General features: G+C 42.9%; 1 protein-coding gene across 1 annotated transcript in view; it reads right to left on the reverse strand.

Annotated features, from left to right (window-relative positions):
• Positions 1–10,779: 10,779 nt before the first annotated feature.
• Positions 10,780–18,909, reverse strand: part of LOC148473282 (uncharacterized) — a 57,613-nt gene continuing 49,483 nt past the window's right edge. Inside the window, exons 17-18 of the mRNA XM_088459909.1 lie at positions 16,141–16,246; positions 10,780–12,065 (exon numbers count right to left, since the gene is read on the reverse strand). Coding sequence (XP_088316035.1) covers positions 11,464–12,065; positions 16,141–16,246 — 708 coding nt within the window. The 3' untranslated portion in view covers positions 10,780–11,463. The remainder of the gene's footprint in view (positions 12,066–16,140; positions 16,247–18,909) is intronic.

The raw sequence follows: 18,909 nt of genomic DNA on the forward strand, positions 1-18,909 counted from the left end.
TCATCTAGGATACAGACTTGGAGCTTCTTTATGCTTTGTGTACTAGACAAATGTAAAACCTGTTGTGTGCATACTGTGGTTATTAATGCTACACCAGAGGGTGCTGTCTTTACTTAATGTGCTATAGCTCAGCTGTTGGGGTACTCTGGAAAATAACCATGAGGATGGACATCGGTGGGTTAACAATTGATGGTTTGAAACAAGTAGTGAGAAACAATCAATGGTTTTGCCCACCGATGGCCAGCTCTATTACTTGCCGGGCAAATCAGAGGTAGGGGCCGGGTTTCATAGGTTGTGTCAGGTGGGAGGTGGAGCTAGGCTCCGTGTCCAGCAATAAGGAGAAAGATAGAGGGGTCTATTTACTAAGCAGTGTTAGGAGACAGAGTGAAAAGTGACAAGGTGCCAGCCAATCAGCTCCCAATTGTCATCTCACAGGCTGTGTTTGAAAAATGACAGATGGGAGCTGATTGGCTGGCACCTTATCACTTTTCACTCTGTCTCCTAACGCTGCTTAGTAAATAGACCCCATAAAAACATCCATTGCATGACAAACCTATCGATGGTCGATGGCCATCCCTACTTCAAACGCTACTCCTCACATCTAGAAAATATGAGGGCGCTAACCAAAATTCATGAAAATGCTAGTTTATTTTCACATCAACAATCATGCTATGATTGTTGGTGAGAAAATAAACTTTTTCATGAAGCTAAGAGAGTGTCTTCATTTTAGCAATTGATTATATCATTTTCTATTGTGTCCACCAGCTCTTATTGGCTGCCTGATACCTGTGCACAACCTATCTTCTCCTCACCAGCGTTCTCACTGGCACCATGAACACAATGTTATTGCCTACCTTACCATAGCACCAAATTGTTCCCTTCTGTCACCAAAATGTCAATAAACTGTTTCCACCTGTCTGCACCTGGAGCGGTCACTCCGCCGCCCCATTACAGGACCCCAAAAACTCATTGGCACCAGGGACATGCTCATGACCATAGGGACTCCTGCCCCCAAGATTAACAATTTAAAGGCAGGTTTGGCAAAGCACTGACATTTTGTGACTTCTCATGCTGCTGCCCTGTAGACCTTCGGCCAGCTTGAAGTGACTGACAGAGTTGCCATGCTGCCAGATCTAGCCACATAAACAAGGCATTACCGTAGGTAACATAGTAGGGCACTGGAGTCAGCTGTTCTCAATCTAAACAGAACAAGGGCAGGAAGAGAGAGAGAGAAATAGAGTGTATTGGGGGGGGTAGGAAGAGAGAGACGCGGGTAGTGGGGAGGAAGACTACAAGGGTTTGAGAGACATGGGGGGTGTGGTAGGGAGTGAGGGATAGTAGGGATAAAAGGAGAAGGGAGTGGGAAAAGTGGGGTGGAGGTGGGTAGTGCGGTTGTGGTGGGGGAGATGGAAAAAATTCCTGCCAACGTCAAACTCACAGATAGTGACCCGGCAAATGACGGACCCGTAACAAGTCTGTATAATCCTGTAAGTTGTCTGTCCTTCACATGTGCAGTGAGAGAAAGACAGAGGCACATCACACCTATGTGCCCCCCTCTCAGCTCCCACTGCCACCAATAAGGAACAACATGCTGGCACCATCAGCATCCTATGCCAGAATGCCATGGACACTCACTTTCTCTCACCTGTAGGTTTGGCTGACCTATCTAAAGATTGGTAAGTGCATATACTCTTACCAATCGTCTGCCAGCAGAGCCATTTGAATATGCCAGCCCACTTGTGACATCCTATTCAATGGAGGGCGACATATCGGGCGGTCGGCCGTACTGCCAGCCAGATGAAGCAATATATCTACTAGATATATCAACATCGGTTGTGCTGCAGGGCCGATCAGATGTGTCTGTGAACGTCGTCGTTCACAGACATATCGCCACTCGATAGAAATATACTGTGTGTATATATATACATACACACACACACACGAGGATAGTTAAAAAAGTAATGCCTAAATGCTCACAACTAAAATTTTATTATAGATACAAAAATTTGCAGTAAAATACTTTGAAGTCTTAGTAACATAATGACTCTACTCAAAATATTCACCATCTGCCCTCAAACATTTTCTCCACCTCTGAACCCAAGCTGTGAATCCACTTTGGAAAAATTCTAGTGGTTGGTGTTTGAAACAGGAACGTATGACGATTTTAACAACCTCTATGTCTTCAAAATGTTGACCCCGGAGACAGTATTTGAGAGGGCCAAACAGATGAAAGTCAGAAGGGGCCAAATCAGGACTCTATGGTGGATGTGGCATTATTGCCCACCCCATTTTGGCAATGGCCGCAGATGTTGCCATCGAAGTGTGAGGTCTGGCATTTTCGTGGTGTAAGATGACATTTGACAGCGGATTTGTTGACCTTTTATTGCGGATGGCTTCTTCAGCTTCTTAAGTGTAATAATGTATTGATCACTGTTGATTAATTGGTTTGGTTCCAAGTAATCAATGAGAATAACACCTCGGCAATCCCAGAAGAATGTGGCCATAACTTTGTTTACGGATCGCTGTGATTTAAACTTTTTTGGCCTAGGTGAACTTGGGTGTTTCCATTGTTTTGATTGGGCCTTTGTTTCTGGAATACCCAGGTCTCATCTCCTGTAATGACATTTTCCAAAAACGTCTCAGGATTGGCTTCAAAGTTGGTCAAAAGGTCATTGCACACTTCCACTGTTTCTACAGTGCAATGGCTACATTCCAGTTCATCACTGATATCTCTGATGGTCACACGACGGTCTTTCTGAATCATGGCATCGACGTTGTGTCGGTTCTCTGCTGTCACTGCAGTTGATGGTCTGCCATCACAAGGTTTGTCGCACATGGACGATTCTCCCGATTGAAAAACTTCATCCACCTTCTGACATTGCTATAGTCAATTGTACGCTCACCATACACTTTTTTCAGTCTTCTGTGGATTTCTGTAGAACTGCAGCCTTTTTTTTCCAGAAATTCAATGATGGCTCTTTGTTTCATCTTGGATTCCATGGTATTTCTTGGACTACCTAAACAAAAATACATATATAGCTAGCAGACATATTAAACTACAAACTGACAAAGCTTCAAATAAATGTTGCACATTATTTTAGAGTTATGAGCATTTAGGCATTACTTTTTGGACAACCCTTGTATATGTATGTATATATATATATATATATATATATATATATATATATATATATATATAGGGCAGTTATGCTCTCTTTGTCATATGATAAAACAATAAATGGAATCCCGGAGGGAAGATCCCATTATAGTGTAAATTGTTTTAAAAATAACTTCTGAAAAGCGCACCTGCCACTCAATTAATCTATCTACTCCCTGTTTCACTCAAAATAACCTGGCAGAAGGCTTGTAATCAGGATTTAATTTATATAATTTGCTGTCACATAGGATTTACATTTTTAGAATGTACATTTTGTAATAAAAATGTGTGTGTGTATATGTATATATATATATATATATATATATATATATATATAAAGATAAAAAGTGAGGAAAAGAGCGCCTCCTAGTGCAGTAATTTCAAAATAATTTATATCCACCACCAGGTGCAATCACCTCTATATAGATGGAGGTGTACCTTTGTAAGTGGAAACACCACTTTTATGCCAGCACAATCGAATAATCCACTGTATCAGGATCCTGTATATACCCCGGTCTCACAAGTCCATCATGATAAACAATTCCAAAATGTAGCTCTGATTGAGACTGCAACCAGTTGGAGAATGAATCCAGCGCACTCTGCTGCAGCCAGGAAGCGGCGCGTAGCGGGAATGGGCACGGAGGGAGGACAGGCTGCACGCGTACACACAGCGGGCGGCGGCACCTGACACAACAGAAGTCTTCCGCATCCGGACACCAGGTCACCTTGGCCAAGATTATGCTAAAAACCTCTATTGATTGCAAAATTTTATTGCATTTATATATTATTAATCATTTGGAGTTGTGCACCTGAGATTTGTCTGTTTTTGTGCCTGCAATTAGTCTCATCAGGTAGCACCTCCCATTATATATATATATATATATATATATGTATATATATATATATTCAGGGTGTGCAGTCCAGAAATCTTTCCCATATACTCCATTTAATGTGCTTTATTGCACACCTGAGGGAAAGGAGACGCCCTCAGTCTGGATTAGCACCCCTACCTTATTGGTTTAAAAACATGGAGTCTTGTAATGAATATGCACACTAGTAATAGGCACAATTCTAGGTAAGTCCTACAAGTTTTATATACTGTACTGCAAGTTTGGTTCATTTTTGGGGCGTGGGTCCCCCTGGATTGCCTTTGTTGATCTGTTTCAGGGTACCACATTATAACACATTTTTCTTTTATAACACATTTTAACCCTTCACTGTTTGTTTATTATATATGTACCTCACTTTTTATTTTCATTCTTTATATGCAGCAGTAGCTGCTCCTAACTATCTCTTTCACACTGCACTTTTCTTACTATGGCGGTGCCCTGGGGCGGCTTAGCTGGGCTAGTTTGGGGGTGTCCTGCGCTCTGGATTTGAATCGTAGTATGTTAGGGACCTACCCTACAGAGGTTACCTGGATATGGTGGGTAGGCCCATAACCTTGGCCAAGATTATGCTAAAAACCTCTGATTGCAAAATTTTATTACATTTATATATTATTAATAATTTGGAGTTGTGCACCTGAGATTTGTCTGTTTTTGTGCCTGCAATTAGTCTCATCAGATAGCACCTCCCATTATATATATATATATATATATATATATTTTTTTTTTTTTTTTTCAGGGTGTGCAGTCCAGAAATCTTTCCCATATACCTAACTAAAATCTGTAATCTCTCTCTTTCTACTGGCATCTTTCCATCACTGTTCAAGCATGCAGTGATCACTCCCATTCTGAAAAAACAAAATTCTGATCCTAAAACTCTCTCGAATTACCGTCCTATCTCCCAGCTCCCATGCCCCTCCAAGCTACTGGAGAGACTTGTCTACACCCGCCTCACACACTTTAACACCCACAACTTATTGGACCCACTTCAGTCTGGCTTTCATTCCCAGCACTCCACAGAGACAGCACTGACTAAGGTAGTGAATGATTTGGTCACTGCCAAGGCTAAAGGCCATTACTCACTCCTAATTGTTCTAGATCTCTCTGCTGCTTTTGACACTGTTGACCACTCTCTTCTCGTACAAACATTACAATCCCTAGGTCTTAAGGACACAGCTCTTTCTTGTTTCTCTTCCTAACTATATGATCGCTCTTTATCTGTTCGTTTTTCTGATTCTGCCTCCTCTTCGCTACCTCTATCAGTTGGAGTACCGCAAGGCTCTGTCTTAGGTCCTTTGCTATTCTCAATCTATACCACCTCTCTTGGCAAACTAATTGGCTCTTTTGGATTTCAGTACCATCTGTATACGGATGATACTCAAATCTACCTATCCTCTCCAGATTTATCACCATCTGTATTGGTCTGTGTCACTGAATGTATTTCTGCCATTTCATTTTGGATGTCATCTCGCTACCTGAAACTTAATATTTCGAAAACAGAATTAATTATATTTCCACCGGCCAATAACAGTTACCAATCTAATCTCTTTATCACTGTTGATAACTCAACAATCCACCCCACCCCACAAGCTCGCTGCCTTGGTGTCATCCTTGATTCTGAACTGTCCTTTGTTCCCCACATTCAATCTGTCTCAAAATCATGTTACATACATCTAAAAAACATATACAAAATTCGACCATATCTCACACAAGAAACTGCAAAAACTCTAATCCATGCCATCATTATTTCCCGCATTGCAATAGTCTCCTTACTGGTCTTCGCAAAAACAGGCTATCGCCATTTCAATCCATTATGAATGCAGCTGCGAGGCTTATCTTCCTTGCCAAACGTTCATCGTCTGCTGCCCCGCTCTGTCAGTCCCTCCATTGGTTGCCGGTTTTTTACCGTATTCAATACAAAATACTGTTACTTACACATAAGGCCATTAACCGAATTACACCAACATACATCTCTTCACTCATCTCAAAATATCTCCCAACCCGACCTCTCCGCTCAGCACAAGATCTGCGTCTCTCATCCCCGCGCATTACTTGCTCCCATTTACGGTTACAGGACTTTCTTCGGGCTACACCCACTCTATGGAATGCCTTACCACACACAATAAGACTTACCTCTAGTCTTCAATCCTTCAAGCGTTCCCTGAAAACTCACCTCTTCAGACAAGCTTATCAGATTCCATGTCTTATTACATCCCCTCTCACAGTCCACACATAACCTCACATATTGTCTTTCTTTCACATACTCCTGACATTTGGCCGACATTCCTGTGTGACTGGATCATGCAGCCACCAAGAAACTCTGCATTCTGGCCAAACCAAATTGCAATATATAGCACCTATCCTTGTGCATCAATGCCTATTTCCCTATAGATTGTAAGCTTGCAAGCAGGGCCATCTTACCTCTATGTCTGTCTGTTATTACCCTGTTTTGTTCTATCAATGTTTCCAATTGTAAAGCGCAACGGAATATGCTGCGCTATATAAGAAACTGTTAATAAATAAAAAATAAAATAAATAAATCTTGTTCACCAGTAAAATAAAAATGTCTGTTAGTATTTTCCCTGAGAAGGTTGTCTGTGAAACGCTTCATTGTATTTTGTATTCTCTCATATCTGGGTTTTCCCAAGCCTGCAACTACATTCCAACATACTGGGGTCGATTCAATTAGACGCGAGTCCCCTCAATGCACAAGTACAGTTATATGCTGCACTTACGGTACCTCGCGACTCGCACATTTTTGTTCGGGGCTACATACAAAAATCCATGAGTCCAGATTATTAATGTGGGTGTTTTGTTGTATTTTTATTGTTATATTATTGTTACTTTTATGCAGAATACATATATAAACACTATATATTAAAAATGGCACATTGATCTTTGTGTGGGTTCTATTACTTTTATATTTTCATAACTTTCAGATATATTATCAATTAGCGCAAAACCCATTTTTTGGCCACAGTATTTGAGCTCATACAAGCTCATAATTGTTTTGCTGCATTTTTAGGTGTAGTGTCCTATTGTGATTGGTAGTTAGCAGCATTTTTTTAAAAGAATGTATTATGTTTAATAGGATACGAAGCTGTATTTCCCAGAATTTTCTTTGCTTGGGCATAAAATAAAAGCATGTTTTTAATTCAGACTTATAGTTCTGAACTAAAGATTATTTCTCTAAGCATGTCTTTAACAGACCCTGAAGAATGTCTCATGCAGAACGGACTCTGAGGGGGAAATTACTAAATTAATCATCTACTACTATTTCCTTAGTGTGAACACAGTTGACTCCAATGCTTATCTCCAGCCTCTATAGAGTGAACACCAGCACGGTCTCCCAGGGGCAAGAACCTAAGCTTCCCCTCACACTATGTCCCCAGAAAACATAGACGAGTGGGTGCTGACCCAGGGCTATACATTCCCACCCTCCAGCTGGACAAATCAAGGAGTCCAGGAATCACAGAGACTAAAAGGGGAGGCCGGGAGATGATGGAGTCTGGCTGTGAATGAGGGGTTCAAGGTAGATCACTGAGGAGCCTTCGGGTGATCGCAAGAGAGTATATGTCTGCCGGAAGCAGGGAGATATTAGACCTTTATAATTACTACTTCTATAGGAATACCACAATATACGGCTCCTAGTTAAGCAGGCTAGTTCTCTTTTACCACCTTGAATGCTTACAGAATGCAGTAAAGCTGATTGTGGACCTGATTCAGTAAGGATCGCAACTGCGATTACGCACGCAATCGGCCGATTGTTGCGTTCTGTGCATGCATTGCAGTGCGCGTGCGCAAACACTCCACTGTGATCGGGACTATGATCGCAATCACTACGCAGACCCATCGCAGTGTGATTGACAGGAAGTACCGTTTGGGGGTGGTGACGGGGGGGGGGGGGGAGGTCTGAGAAACTAAGGTGCGACAGTGCGCCTGAACGGCGTGCATAAACTAGCTACTGCTTGCGACGAGGTTAGCAATTCCTGAGTAAGGTCAGAACTTGTGTGTGAGGCTGCGATGGTACTCGATGTTACCGATGGTTTCGCAGTCTTGCTAAGTATTACGGATGTGTGTAAGGTAAGGTGGGCGTCCTTATGTTAGGCTGCGACGGCATCGCAATCGCAGAGGATTAGCATATGTTCACAGTGAGACTACATGCGTAATTGCTATTGCAATCGCAGTTGCGATCCGTACTGAATCAGGCCCTGTATGAATTAGTAATAAGGTGGTTTGATAAGCAAGGTAACGACCTCTCACGTGCCTAAATTTCTCTATTTTATTCTAATTTCCTGCCAGGCCAGAGTAGGAAGACCACTGCTTCCCCTCACAGTCATTAGACTGTGCATCATATCAGTCATACTGTCCCAACATCAGGTGTAAGATGGCGAAAACATGGTCAAACATAGAGGTGTGTAGTGATATCAGGTTTCTGCTGAAATTCATCTCCAACTAGTCTAGGTGAACGGTGATAACGTCATGTCACAGAAACAGGTTTGGTGCACTGCTTTTGATAACAGCAGAACAGATGTTCAAGAGCAGCGATCTTGCCGGCCAAGCGCGTCCACCAAATGACAATTTGTGCCGCATTGATGGTCAGATTCGAAAGGACAGACGCATCGGAGTTAGGGATATTATAGTTTGATAGGTGACGTCTGTAACCCACAAGATATTACCATTGAAAGGCTATAGACATTCCACACAGCTGGCTCACTGGTATTGTATATGTTATCCATAATCCCAGAAGCGTTATATGTAACAGACGGCACAAGGTGCAAAGTCAAAGGTCAACCTGGCTGTACGACAGTAGTATATGTAATTATGTTTAAAGAGCAGCGCATTACGTATATTGTAGATCCAGACATTTGTGGGTGTGAAAACATAATTTCCAAGGCACCAATACTCCCTGAATACTGGTTTAAAGGGAAAACAAAACCCCTTTACCAAAGCTTTGGGTGCCATTATTCAGTATATAAGAGTATATTATATACTAGAGTAACCTGTGACACTGCATCCTCCTTGGAACTACACATCCCAGCATGCCCTGCTAGTTTTAGCATGACCTAAAAGCACAACTGTGACAGCGAATTCTGTGATGTGTAGCTCCACAGCATCTGGAAAGCCACAGGTTGCCTACCCCTGTACTAGATGTTGTTTTTACCGAATAGCAGACTGAAGCATGTAATCAGTTCAGTTATAGAGACTCTCCATACATTTCAGTATTATATGCTGTATGCCCACAGTGCCCCTATTTGGTTTTATACCCACAAACCAAATATACATGGGAGGAATCTGGAGAAATGTTTCTAACACAAAATTTCAGTTTAATGAAGATTTTAAAGGGATTTGGGGCATTGAAGGGATTGTCTTGAACAACATTAACTCATTTAAAACAGATCTACTTTCCTTTCCTCCCTGTATAAATCTTATATTTAAAGGAGTCACTGAAAAGCACCCCCACATCTCGACTGAGATGTGAACTCAGCTAAAAGTGGCGTGGATCTTATCAACAGTATCTTGATAGATTATAGTAACAAAGCTGGGCACGCACTAGGCCACCTAAACAGCCGACTGGCTGTCGCGCCGACCGAACGGTCGATGCAGGTAAGTATACACACTTACTGATAGGCCACTCAATATGTCGTTCTGACGTCACAGCTGGGCGAGCATTTGAATTTGCCCACCCTGTTGTGACGTCAAAAACATGGCTATGCTTTTCTAAGATTTTGAATTATAATGTTTATCTATTCATCTAGGGCACATAGACAGCCATGTCAACTAAAAATGTACTCCTGCTGCCTATAATTTTCATTTTTACAGATCTTTTATTAACGGGTTATGCCAGTGGTTCCAAAACTGTGTGCCGTGGCACCCTGGGGTGCCTCTGGAAACTTGCAGGGGTGCTTCAGGTTGGTGGTCCAGCACCAAATCAAATTTTTTATGGTCAATGTAATGTAAATATGAGGACAAACAGAAGAGCAAACCTGTCCACCACCACATAACTGAGCCTAAGGATGACAGGTCAACACAATTTACTTCACTATACTAAAAAAAAATTCTGAATTTCTCAATAACAAACTTTTGGCTTAGGGGTGCCGTGAAAATAATGCGGATACTCTAGGGCGCCGTGATTCAAAACAGTTTGGAAACCTCTGGGTTATGCGATGACTTTGAAGAGTGTTTTCTATTACAGTACTGCATAGTATGCGTTACTGAGCTCCCTGTCAGAGGGGGGAGATGCTGGGAGGACGTCGGTACAAACGTAAAGTGTCCCTATGTCACCTCTTTTCCTGCATGGTGCAGCTCAATATTCACAAAGCATCCCTCAATGTATTTGTTATTTGGAAAGGGATGTAGTCGGCGCCGAAATCCCAACAGGTCGGGATCCCGGCACCAGTATCCCGACCGTCGGCATCCCGAAGGTAAGTATCGGGGTGTTAGGGGGAGCTCAGGGTGCGGGGTTAGGGCCAGGCACCAGGGAGGGAGTGGTAGGATTAGGGTGCGGGAGGGGAGGTTAGGTTAGGTTTAGGCACTATGGAAGGGAAGGTTAAGTTTAGGCACCGGGGGAGGGAGGGTTAGGGTAGGGGTTAGGAAAACACTTACCGTTCGTTCCTATGGGTGTCGGGATGCCGCTGTTGGTATTCTGACCAGCGGCTTCCCGACAGCCAGGATTTCATACCCAACTCATCTGAAAAGGCTATGGGTTAACCAGACAGTAGAGAAAGAAAAAAATAAAAACCAAGCAGCTCTTTTAATTAAAATATTATTAAAATGTATGTGACCATGCAGCTGGAAACACCTTTAACAACTGGAACTGTACAATAGCTGATAGGGCTGCATCCAGGGGCGTATTAAGAGAGGAGGGGGCTAGTGTTCACTCCCCCACCCGGAGCCCCTCCTCTCTCTCCAGCAGCCGTCGCGCACCGACAGCCTCAGTAGACTTGTGCCCGGAGTCTACTGCGCATGCGCAGGTTACCGGGGTAATGGCGCGGCACCCAATTTTCTCAGTGATTTCCCTACTGCGCATGAGCAGAATGCTGGGAAAATGGCCGCGGTGACCATTTTCCAGGCATTTTGTGTGGCACCTCACTAGTCGACGTGGGACTTCTGTGGTAAGTATTAAAAAGTATGGGTGCAGGGTGTGCGGTGTGGACCCCCCCCCCCTGGACCCATTATAGATACGCCCCTGGCCGCACCCAGTCCTTGTGCCGCCTTGACATGGAAACCCTGGCGGTTAGCATTTTAGCTAGAGTGTTTCTAAAAGTACTAAACTAAACCCCATCTACTTAGAAGAATAAAATGTGAATAATGATAAGGATGCGTAGAGGTTTATATCCTATTGCCATAATAAGTCCATATCTTCAAAAGTTCTCAATGATGAGATTTTAGTATGCCTAGGTTTTGCGCAATAGTTCCTCAGCTACAAAATGCCCGCTCGGCGCTGTGAACTTTCTGATGTATGACCAGACTCGACCGTAGCATAAAAAAATCTCCGCAATCAGGGCAGGTATACCGCCTCAAACCTTTGTGAGTTTTCCTGTGGGTGACCAGGTGTGACTGCCGAATAAAGTTCTCCCCGCATTCGGGACAGGAAAATGGCTCGTTTTCGGCGTGAAACTTCTGATGCATGACCAGACTCTGCTTCTGTGCATAAAGCTTCCCGCATTCAGTACATTTATACGGTTTTTCGCCCGTGTGAAGTCTCTGGTGGCGGATATAATTTGCCTTCTGTATAAACTGTTTTCCGCACTCAGAACAAGAAAATGGCTTCTCTCCGGAATGAATTCGCCGATGCAGGACGAGACTGGACTTATGCTTGAATAAGCCCCCGCAGTCAGCACAAGAAAATGGTTTCTCTCCTTCCACCATTCTACGATTCATGGTCAGGACCTCCGGACTCGCTGCAGACTCGGTGGCACAGCCTGATGACTTGTCGCTTTTCTGAACTGCTGGGTTTTGCTTTTGTTTATAGTCTTTAGTTGTCCCACGATCAGGGCAGATTTTCCTATTAAAGTCAGCTGTAAAACAGAAAAATTTGCACTATAATAGAGAGAACTTACATATAACATGTTAATATAATTGCTCGTTCGTAGTATTGCTGGTAGCTCTATTATAGAAAAAAATGACATATGTTTAAAAGGGCAACTAAATCCCAGAAAATTGATATTTCATACACAAAGTATAGCAATTATACTTTATGTCCCACCAGTGCGTAAAGTGTGTTTGTTAACAAGTTCTTCCATGCAGATCCCAATCATACCTCATCCGTTCTCCAAATTCATCTAAATTAGAGAGATTTCCTAATACTTTAGTCGCTACAGCCTTAGAACAACGGAGAGCTCTTTATTTTTGGAGGAGACCTACTCTTTTCCCCAGAATCCAGTCTTCCCTCGTGAGGCGTCTATGACCACTAGTGTTTGGCACAAAATCAGGATACTACTTATCTCCCTCTCCATGGTCTACATCTCTACTAATACAACTATCGACTGTACTTACCGTCTGAACTGTTGCTGTGGACTCTGCTGGTGCAGCTTTCTCCCAGGCTTCGGACATCCAGCTCCTTTGGTGTCAGCCTGAGCCTCTCCAACGGTGCCTGGGACCTGCTGCAGCAGTTTCTGCTCATCCCCACTAACCTGGTATTTATTTGACTCTCTACTAACACATCATTCCCTCCCCAACTTCTGTATCTACCCATTTCTCTTCATCACCCAATCATCGTTTCCCTGTTCACTTCCCCTGTGCCTTTACCCCCTTGTTCCTTTCTCAGGTAACTCTCCATTTTATTATCGGCAGAGGTGTTCCGTTCTAGTCTCTAGCCATAACTGTGACTAAAGGTGCGTACACACTGGGCGATTAAAGTGGACGACTGAACGATAACGATATCGTTCACTTTATCGTCCATTTTACACTAATGGTGCATACACACGATCAGATTTTTTCTTCAGATATGGACGATAACGATTTAAAAATCGTTCAGTCGTTCATATCTGAAGGAAAATCGTTCATATCTGACATGCCTGAACGATGGACGATCAACGATGCGCGTTCCCGATGGTCAGATAACGATTTCTGACATCTGATGGGTTTGCAGTCAGACTTGGACGATTCCATTCATTTTAATGCAGTCAAAAATCGTTAAAATCGTTCAAATCGTTCAAAACTTTGGTCAAATCGTCCAAATCGTTCAAATCGTTTAATCGTTCAGTCGTTCATCTGGCAAATCTGACAAGTCTGACAAATCTGACCGTGTGTATGCTCCATAAGAGTTCACCTGTGCTTTACTGTACCCATGGTATCATATATTTTTGTATTTGAAGACTGATGTTTTGACCCTTTCATTTCCCAAGTTTTTACAGTGCTTATTTGTTGTTTGGGTTTTTTTTTTTGTGTATTATATATCTAAGATCTGACTATTTCCCTACACTTTGGGCCAAATGGAATAGGGTGAGAGTGTAGAAAATATGAGAACAGAGTCCGAGAACAGGCAAACTCATGTTTTTAAACTAAAAAACTCTGACGATTTAAACTCTAAACCAGATGTTTTCCCATTTTGAAGATAAAAGTCGACCAATGAGAGAGGTTACTGCTAAACTGTCACATTTTCTAACCTCTCACCCTATTACATTTGGCCCCTTGTTCTGACTATCAATTGTTTTTAATTTAAGACAGTGGTTCCCAAACTGTGCGCCGTGGCACCCTGGGGTGCCTCGGGACACTTGCAGGGGTGCCTCAGGTTGGTGGTCCAGCACCAAATCAAATTATTTATGGCCACTGTAATGTAAATATGTGGACAAACAGAAGTGCAAACCTGTCCACCACCATATAACAGGTTCACGAAGGATGACAGGTAAGCACAATATACTTCACTTTACTACATTTTTTTCTGAATCTCTCAATAACAAACATTTGGCTTAGGGGTGCCGTGAAAACAATGCTGATACTCTAGGGCGCCGTGATACAAAAAAAAGTTTGGGAACCACTGATTTAAGCTATAATTAGCTTACTCAGGCCGCCATCTAGTGGTGCTTTGTGCACATTACAGGTTTTTCTTTATTGCATTTATTCTATACTTACGATAGGACTACTTTCTATCAGCTTTCAAATCTTCTCTCTCATACTCAGCTAAAAATCTTAAGACTCCTCCTGCTTCATCAATGCAGCTAGGTCTCATACTTAATGAGGACACAATAGTAACTGGTCCAGCTCCACTGATTTATGTGTAGGAATCCCAATGTTGGTAAAACACCACCCTTCCACCTGCGAAGATGGAAACTCAACCATGGCTGGTTCTGTCATACATTAGCTACAAGACCATATCTGTTGTGTCATGGACTGGTTGACCTTCTGAATTTATATATTAATTATAAACTTCTTGGTGTACCCCTATAAATTTCACCTTCTTAATATAGGGATACCAAATTAGAATACATTATGTAAAGTAGGTCATTATTAGAACTAACATTTCCTTATTTTGTTACATCAATTTTTTTAAACTCAGGTCTCCCTTATTAATGACACGTTGGCCACTGTAAACTGCAGGATACACTGTATTTATCAGTGTCAACAGGCAGGATTCCCAGCACTGATGACATCACAGGATCCCCTGTGCTGAGTGGGGAGGTCCAGGTTTCCCCATACAGCTGCACATACATAGTGGTAAAGTTTAACACCGTGCACAGCGATGACGACCAGGAAACATTACACCGGGGAACAAAAAATATATTTTTTTTTTTCTTGCCAAGGATTTAAGATCAGTTTGAGAGTAGGCGCAGGTCCTATTTTCGCATTAGATCTTCGCTATAGCTGAATTGGCTCCAGTAAACTTATAAAATTCTATTATTTTCTCCATTTGAAGTACCTTACTAGTCTAGGCCTGCTTTACTTAACAGAATCAACTTAGTTTTGCTTTTTTAATAACTACCCTCTTTCAACAATAACAATGATTTTTTTATTTGTGATAACGTAGCATGTCTTACATGTCTCAACATATATGTGTCACATTTCAACATCATTTGGAAGTGAACTACCAAGAATAAGACTTCATGTGATACATAAAAGCTAAGTATTTTTAGTGTGTATTTTAAACAGCCGCTAAGGTGGGGTATGCTATCTACATTGTTCTATATTGATATTTGAGAGGACGGATACCCTCTCTCTTTAGGATATCCAACCTAAGCTGCCGTTTGGGCGCAAGGAGTACAATACTGTTTTTTTCCTATTACCTCTCCATATCAAACTGGGTTTAATGAAACAATTTGTAAAAGCATTGGATAAGTCAGGCGATTGTTTCATGTATATTTGTCGAACATTTCCATCTCTTAGTAATGAAAAATTAAAGGCAGGAATTTTTGACGGCCCACAGATACGGAAACTGGTGAAGGATCCTAAATTTACCACATCTATGACTGAAACTGAATCTGAAGCATGGCTGAGTTATGTGTCTGTCATTCAACCTTTTTTAGGCAATCACAAGCCAGACAACTAACATAAATTAGTCCACAACATGCTAACATGTTTCTAGAAAGTAGGTGCCAACATGAGTATTAAAGTACATTTTTTGTACAACCATTTAGATCACTTCCCGTCCAATATAGGAGATTTAAGCGAAGAACAGGGTTAACGGTTCCACCAGGATATTCAGGTGATGGAACAAAGATATCAAGGAAGGTGGGATCGTCACATTATGGCCAATTACTGTTGGAGTCTGCAGAGACTGCCCGCAACAAGAATACAAAAGAAAATCCTACAAAAAATGGTTCTCATAGCTTCCTAATACTTATGTATGTAATTATCCAGTCTCTTTATGCATATCTCAAAAACTAGAGCCAATTGACTGTTCCCCAGTGTTATCAATGGTTTTTGGCCACTTCACTGAAGTGAAAATGTAACTCAGTACCACAGAGACACGTGGTGTCCAGTTTAACCAATTTATTTCCACATTGGACCTTCTTAATTATATGGGGCTGGGAAACGATTATCTCACAAGAACTGCTGTCATTATGTGATATCAAAGACAACATAAAAAGGTATGAATTGAAAGATGGAGGATTATTAGAACAGTAACTATAGACAGTATTAGGGCTTATTACGCACCTTGGTTGATGTCTATAGGGTCTTCTTCTTCCTTAATTTTTACACTAATCTCAGCTTCCTCAAGTTCAGATTTAATATGAACATTCAGGCCTCCCAGGCTATCATCCTACACAACGTACAAAACAAAGACGTATAAAAAATAATAATTAGAGCTTACATTCAGTCACCATTAAATCTTTTTCTTCTGGGCAAATGAGCAGGGTGGGGGGAGGGGAGCACATCAATTTGGAGCTAAGATCCACCTGCAGGGGCAGGGCACATTAACAACATAACGCCTCATACATCTATGACAGCATAACCCCCTCCCACTGTAAGACAGGGTCAGTTTACATATAATAAAGAGAAGAGAGGTCATTTAGGAAGAGCAAACCTGTGCTGGTACACCATCATAGAACACAAGTCCCATAAGGGACAATCCGGGTGAGATCTGCTTCCCCTTTGGCCTCTGAGAAATCGTTAGATGATAAACCCCATTTGCAGGATACAGACATCACTCTGGCCCATCCCAGAGCCTGATATATGATGGGGGAGATGATTAAAGGTAACTTAGCAAAACCTGCGTGATCCCTAAGGGGTCGATTCGATTAGAAGCAACTTGCTTGCAGCCACGAGTGACTGTGGCTTTATGCCAGGCCATAAGCAGGGGGGTTTAGATTGCTCTCTGTCTTCTCCTCAGCTATATACTGGGAGACGTGATAAGCAGAGTGGTTGTATATTGATATATACTGGGAGACAAGTGATAAGCAGAGTGGTTTTATAGTGCCCTTATTGTTCTCCTCAGCGCTATACACTGGGATACCTGAACCTAACCCTCCCTGCTTAGTGCCTAACCCTCACCCTCTTCCTAACCCCCAATACTTACTTTCGGGATGCTGACGGTCAGTATTCTGGAGTGAAATCCGGTGCTGATATTTAGACCGTTAGCATCTGGTCACCTGGGATGCTGACTACATCCCGTATATTGCCCTCATTGTTCTCCTCAGAGCTATACATTAGGAGACCTGTCATAAGCAGGGTGGTTATATATTACACTGGATTTTGTCCTCAATGTAATATATAAAAGACATAGGTAATACGCATGCTGTTTATATACCTCCAACAGGAAAAAGGAGAGTTATGGTAAAACTTAGCCTTGTTAACTCTCTTTCTTCGCAGTCCATATGTGCACAGGGAGACAATGGGGTGTAGGTGGCGCTTGGAGAACCGGACAACAACAGCAAAACTTTTTCTTGTCCCAGGATACTGCCGTCCTTCCCCCTATACCCCGCCCACAGCCTGAGGGCAACTCAGTTTTGTTAACAAGCCCAAGGCAGGAGCAGGATAGGAGAGAGGGAAAACTGGTACACTGAAGAATCACACTCTCACACAGAGAAGGAAACAAGTGACCAAGAGAAGACACCCATAGAAGCCAGGTGCATCAGGGCAGGGCCCCGTGGACCCTATGGACTTCGAAGAAAGAGTTAAAGGTAAGTTTTCTTCTTCTTCAGGGTCCATAGGGCTCCACCACAGGGAGACAATGGGGATGTCCCAAAGGGCGGGGACTCTCCTGAGCTGAGAGGAGAACCTGGCGCCCGAAGGAAGCATCCTGAGAGGCAAATGTATCAAAGGCATAGAACCTAAGAAAGGTGTGGACAGAAGACCACGTGGCCGCCTTGCCCAATTGTTCGGCAGACGCACCATGGTGGGCTGCCCATGAGGGCCCCACAGAGCAAGCAGAGACTGTAGTTGGCACAGGAAGGCCAGTCTGCATGTAAGCCTGTGAGATAGTCCTGCAAAGCCATCTGGCCAGAGTCTGTTTGTTAGCTGGCCATCCCTTCTTGAGGAATTCATATAGGATGAAGAGGGAATCCAATTTCCTGATGGAACTAGTACGGTCCACCTGGAAACGAGAGACCACCTTGGGAAGGAAGCCAGGGCGTGTTCGATGAACAGCTCTGTCCGGATGAAAGATTAGAAATAGGGAGCGACGGGAAAGCTCCCCTAAATCAGATACCCTTCGGGCAGATGCTATAGCCAGAAGAAACAGAGTTTTCACAGTGAGTCATTTGACATGTACTGAGTCCAGGGGTTCAACTGGAGGTTCCTGAACCACTGACAAATCCCACGGAGCCACAGGAGGAACCGAGGGAGGTTGTATACGTAAAACACCTTGCATGAAGGTGTGAACATCCGGTAGCGGAGTAATTCTGCACTGGAACCAGATGGATAGAGCACAGACGTGCACTTTCAGAGAGGCTAGGCGGAGTCGAGATCCAATCCAGCTTGCAGAAAAGCAAGGATTCTAGAAACCCTAAAAACCTGAGGGTCATAGTTTCTAGTAGCCACTGGAAATATGTATGCCACACTCGGTGGTAAATCCTGGCAGAGGCCGGTTTACGTGCTCTGAGCATGGTCTGAACCACAGAGCTGAAAAACCCTTTAGACCTTAGGAAGGATGTCTCAAGAGTCAAGTCGTTAAAGACAGACGGGCCAGGTCCGGATGTAGACAGGGACCCTGAGACAACAGGTCTGGTCGTAGAGGAAGTTGGAGAGGAACGTCTATGGAGAGACTTTGAAGATCGGAGTACCAATGGCGTCTGGGCCAAGCCGAAGCTACAAACAGGACCGAGCACCCTTCCTGCTTGAAATTCCGAAGAACTCAAGACAGAAGGGAGACCGGAGGAAAGAGGTATGCTAAATGGAAGGTCCACTGCACAGATAATGCGTCCACGAAGGCTACTTGTGGCTGTGTCGTGAGGCCATGAGGTCACGTCTGGTAGACCCCATTTG

Source organism: Taudactylus pleione, unplaced genomic scaffold (genome assembly GCF_031769625.1).
Source record: "Taudactylus pleione unplaced genomic scaffold, aTauple2 ptg000946l, whole genome shotgun sequence".
Taxonomy (NCBI): Eukaryota; Metazoa; Chordata; class Amphibia; order Anura; family Myobatrachidae; genus Taudactylus; species Taudactylus pleione.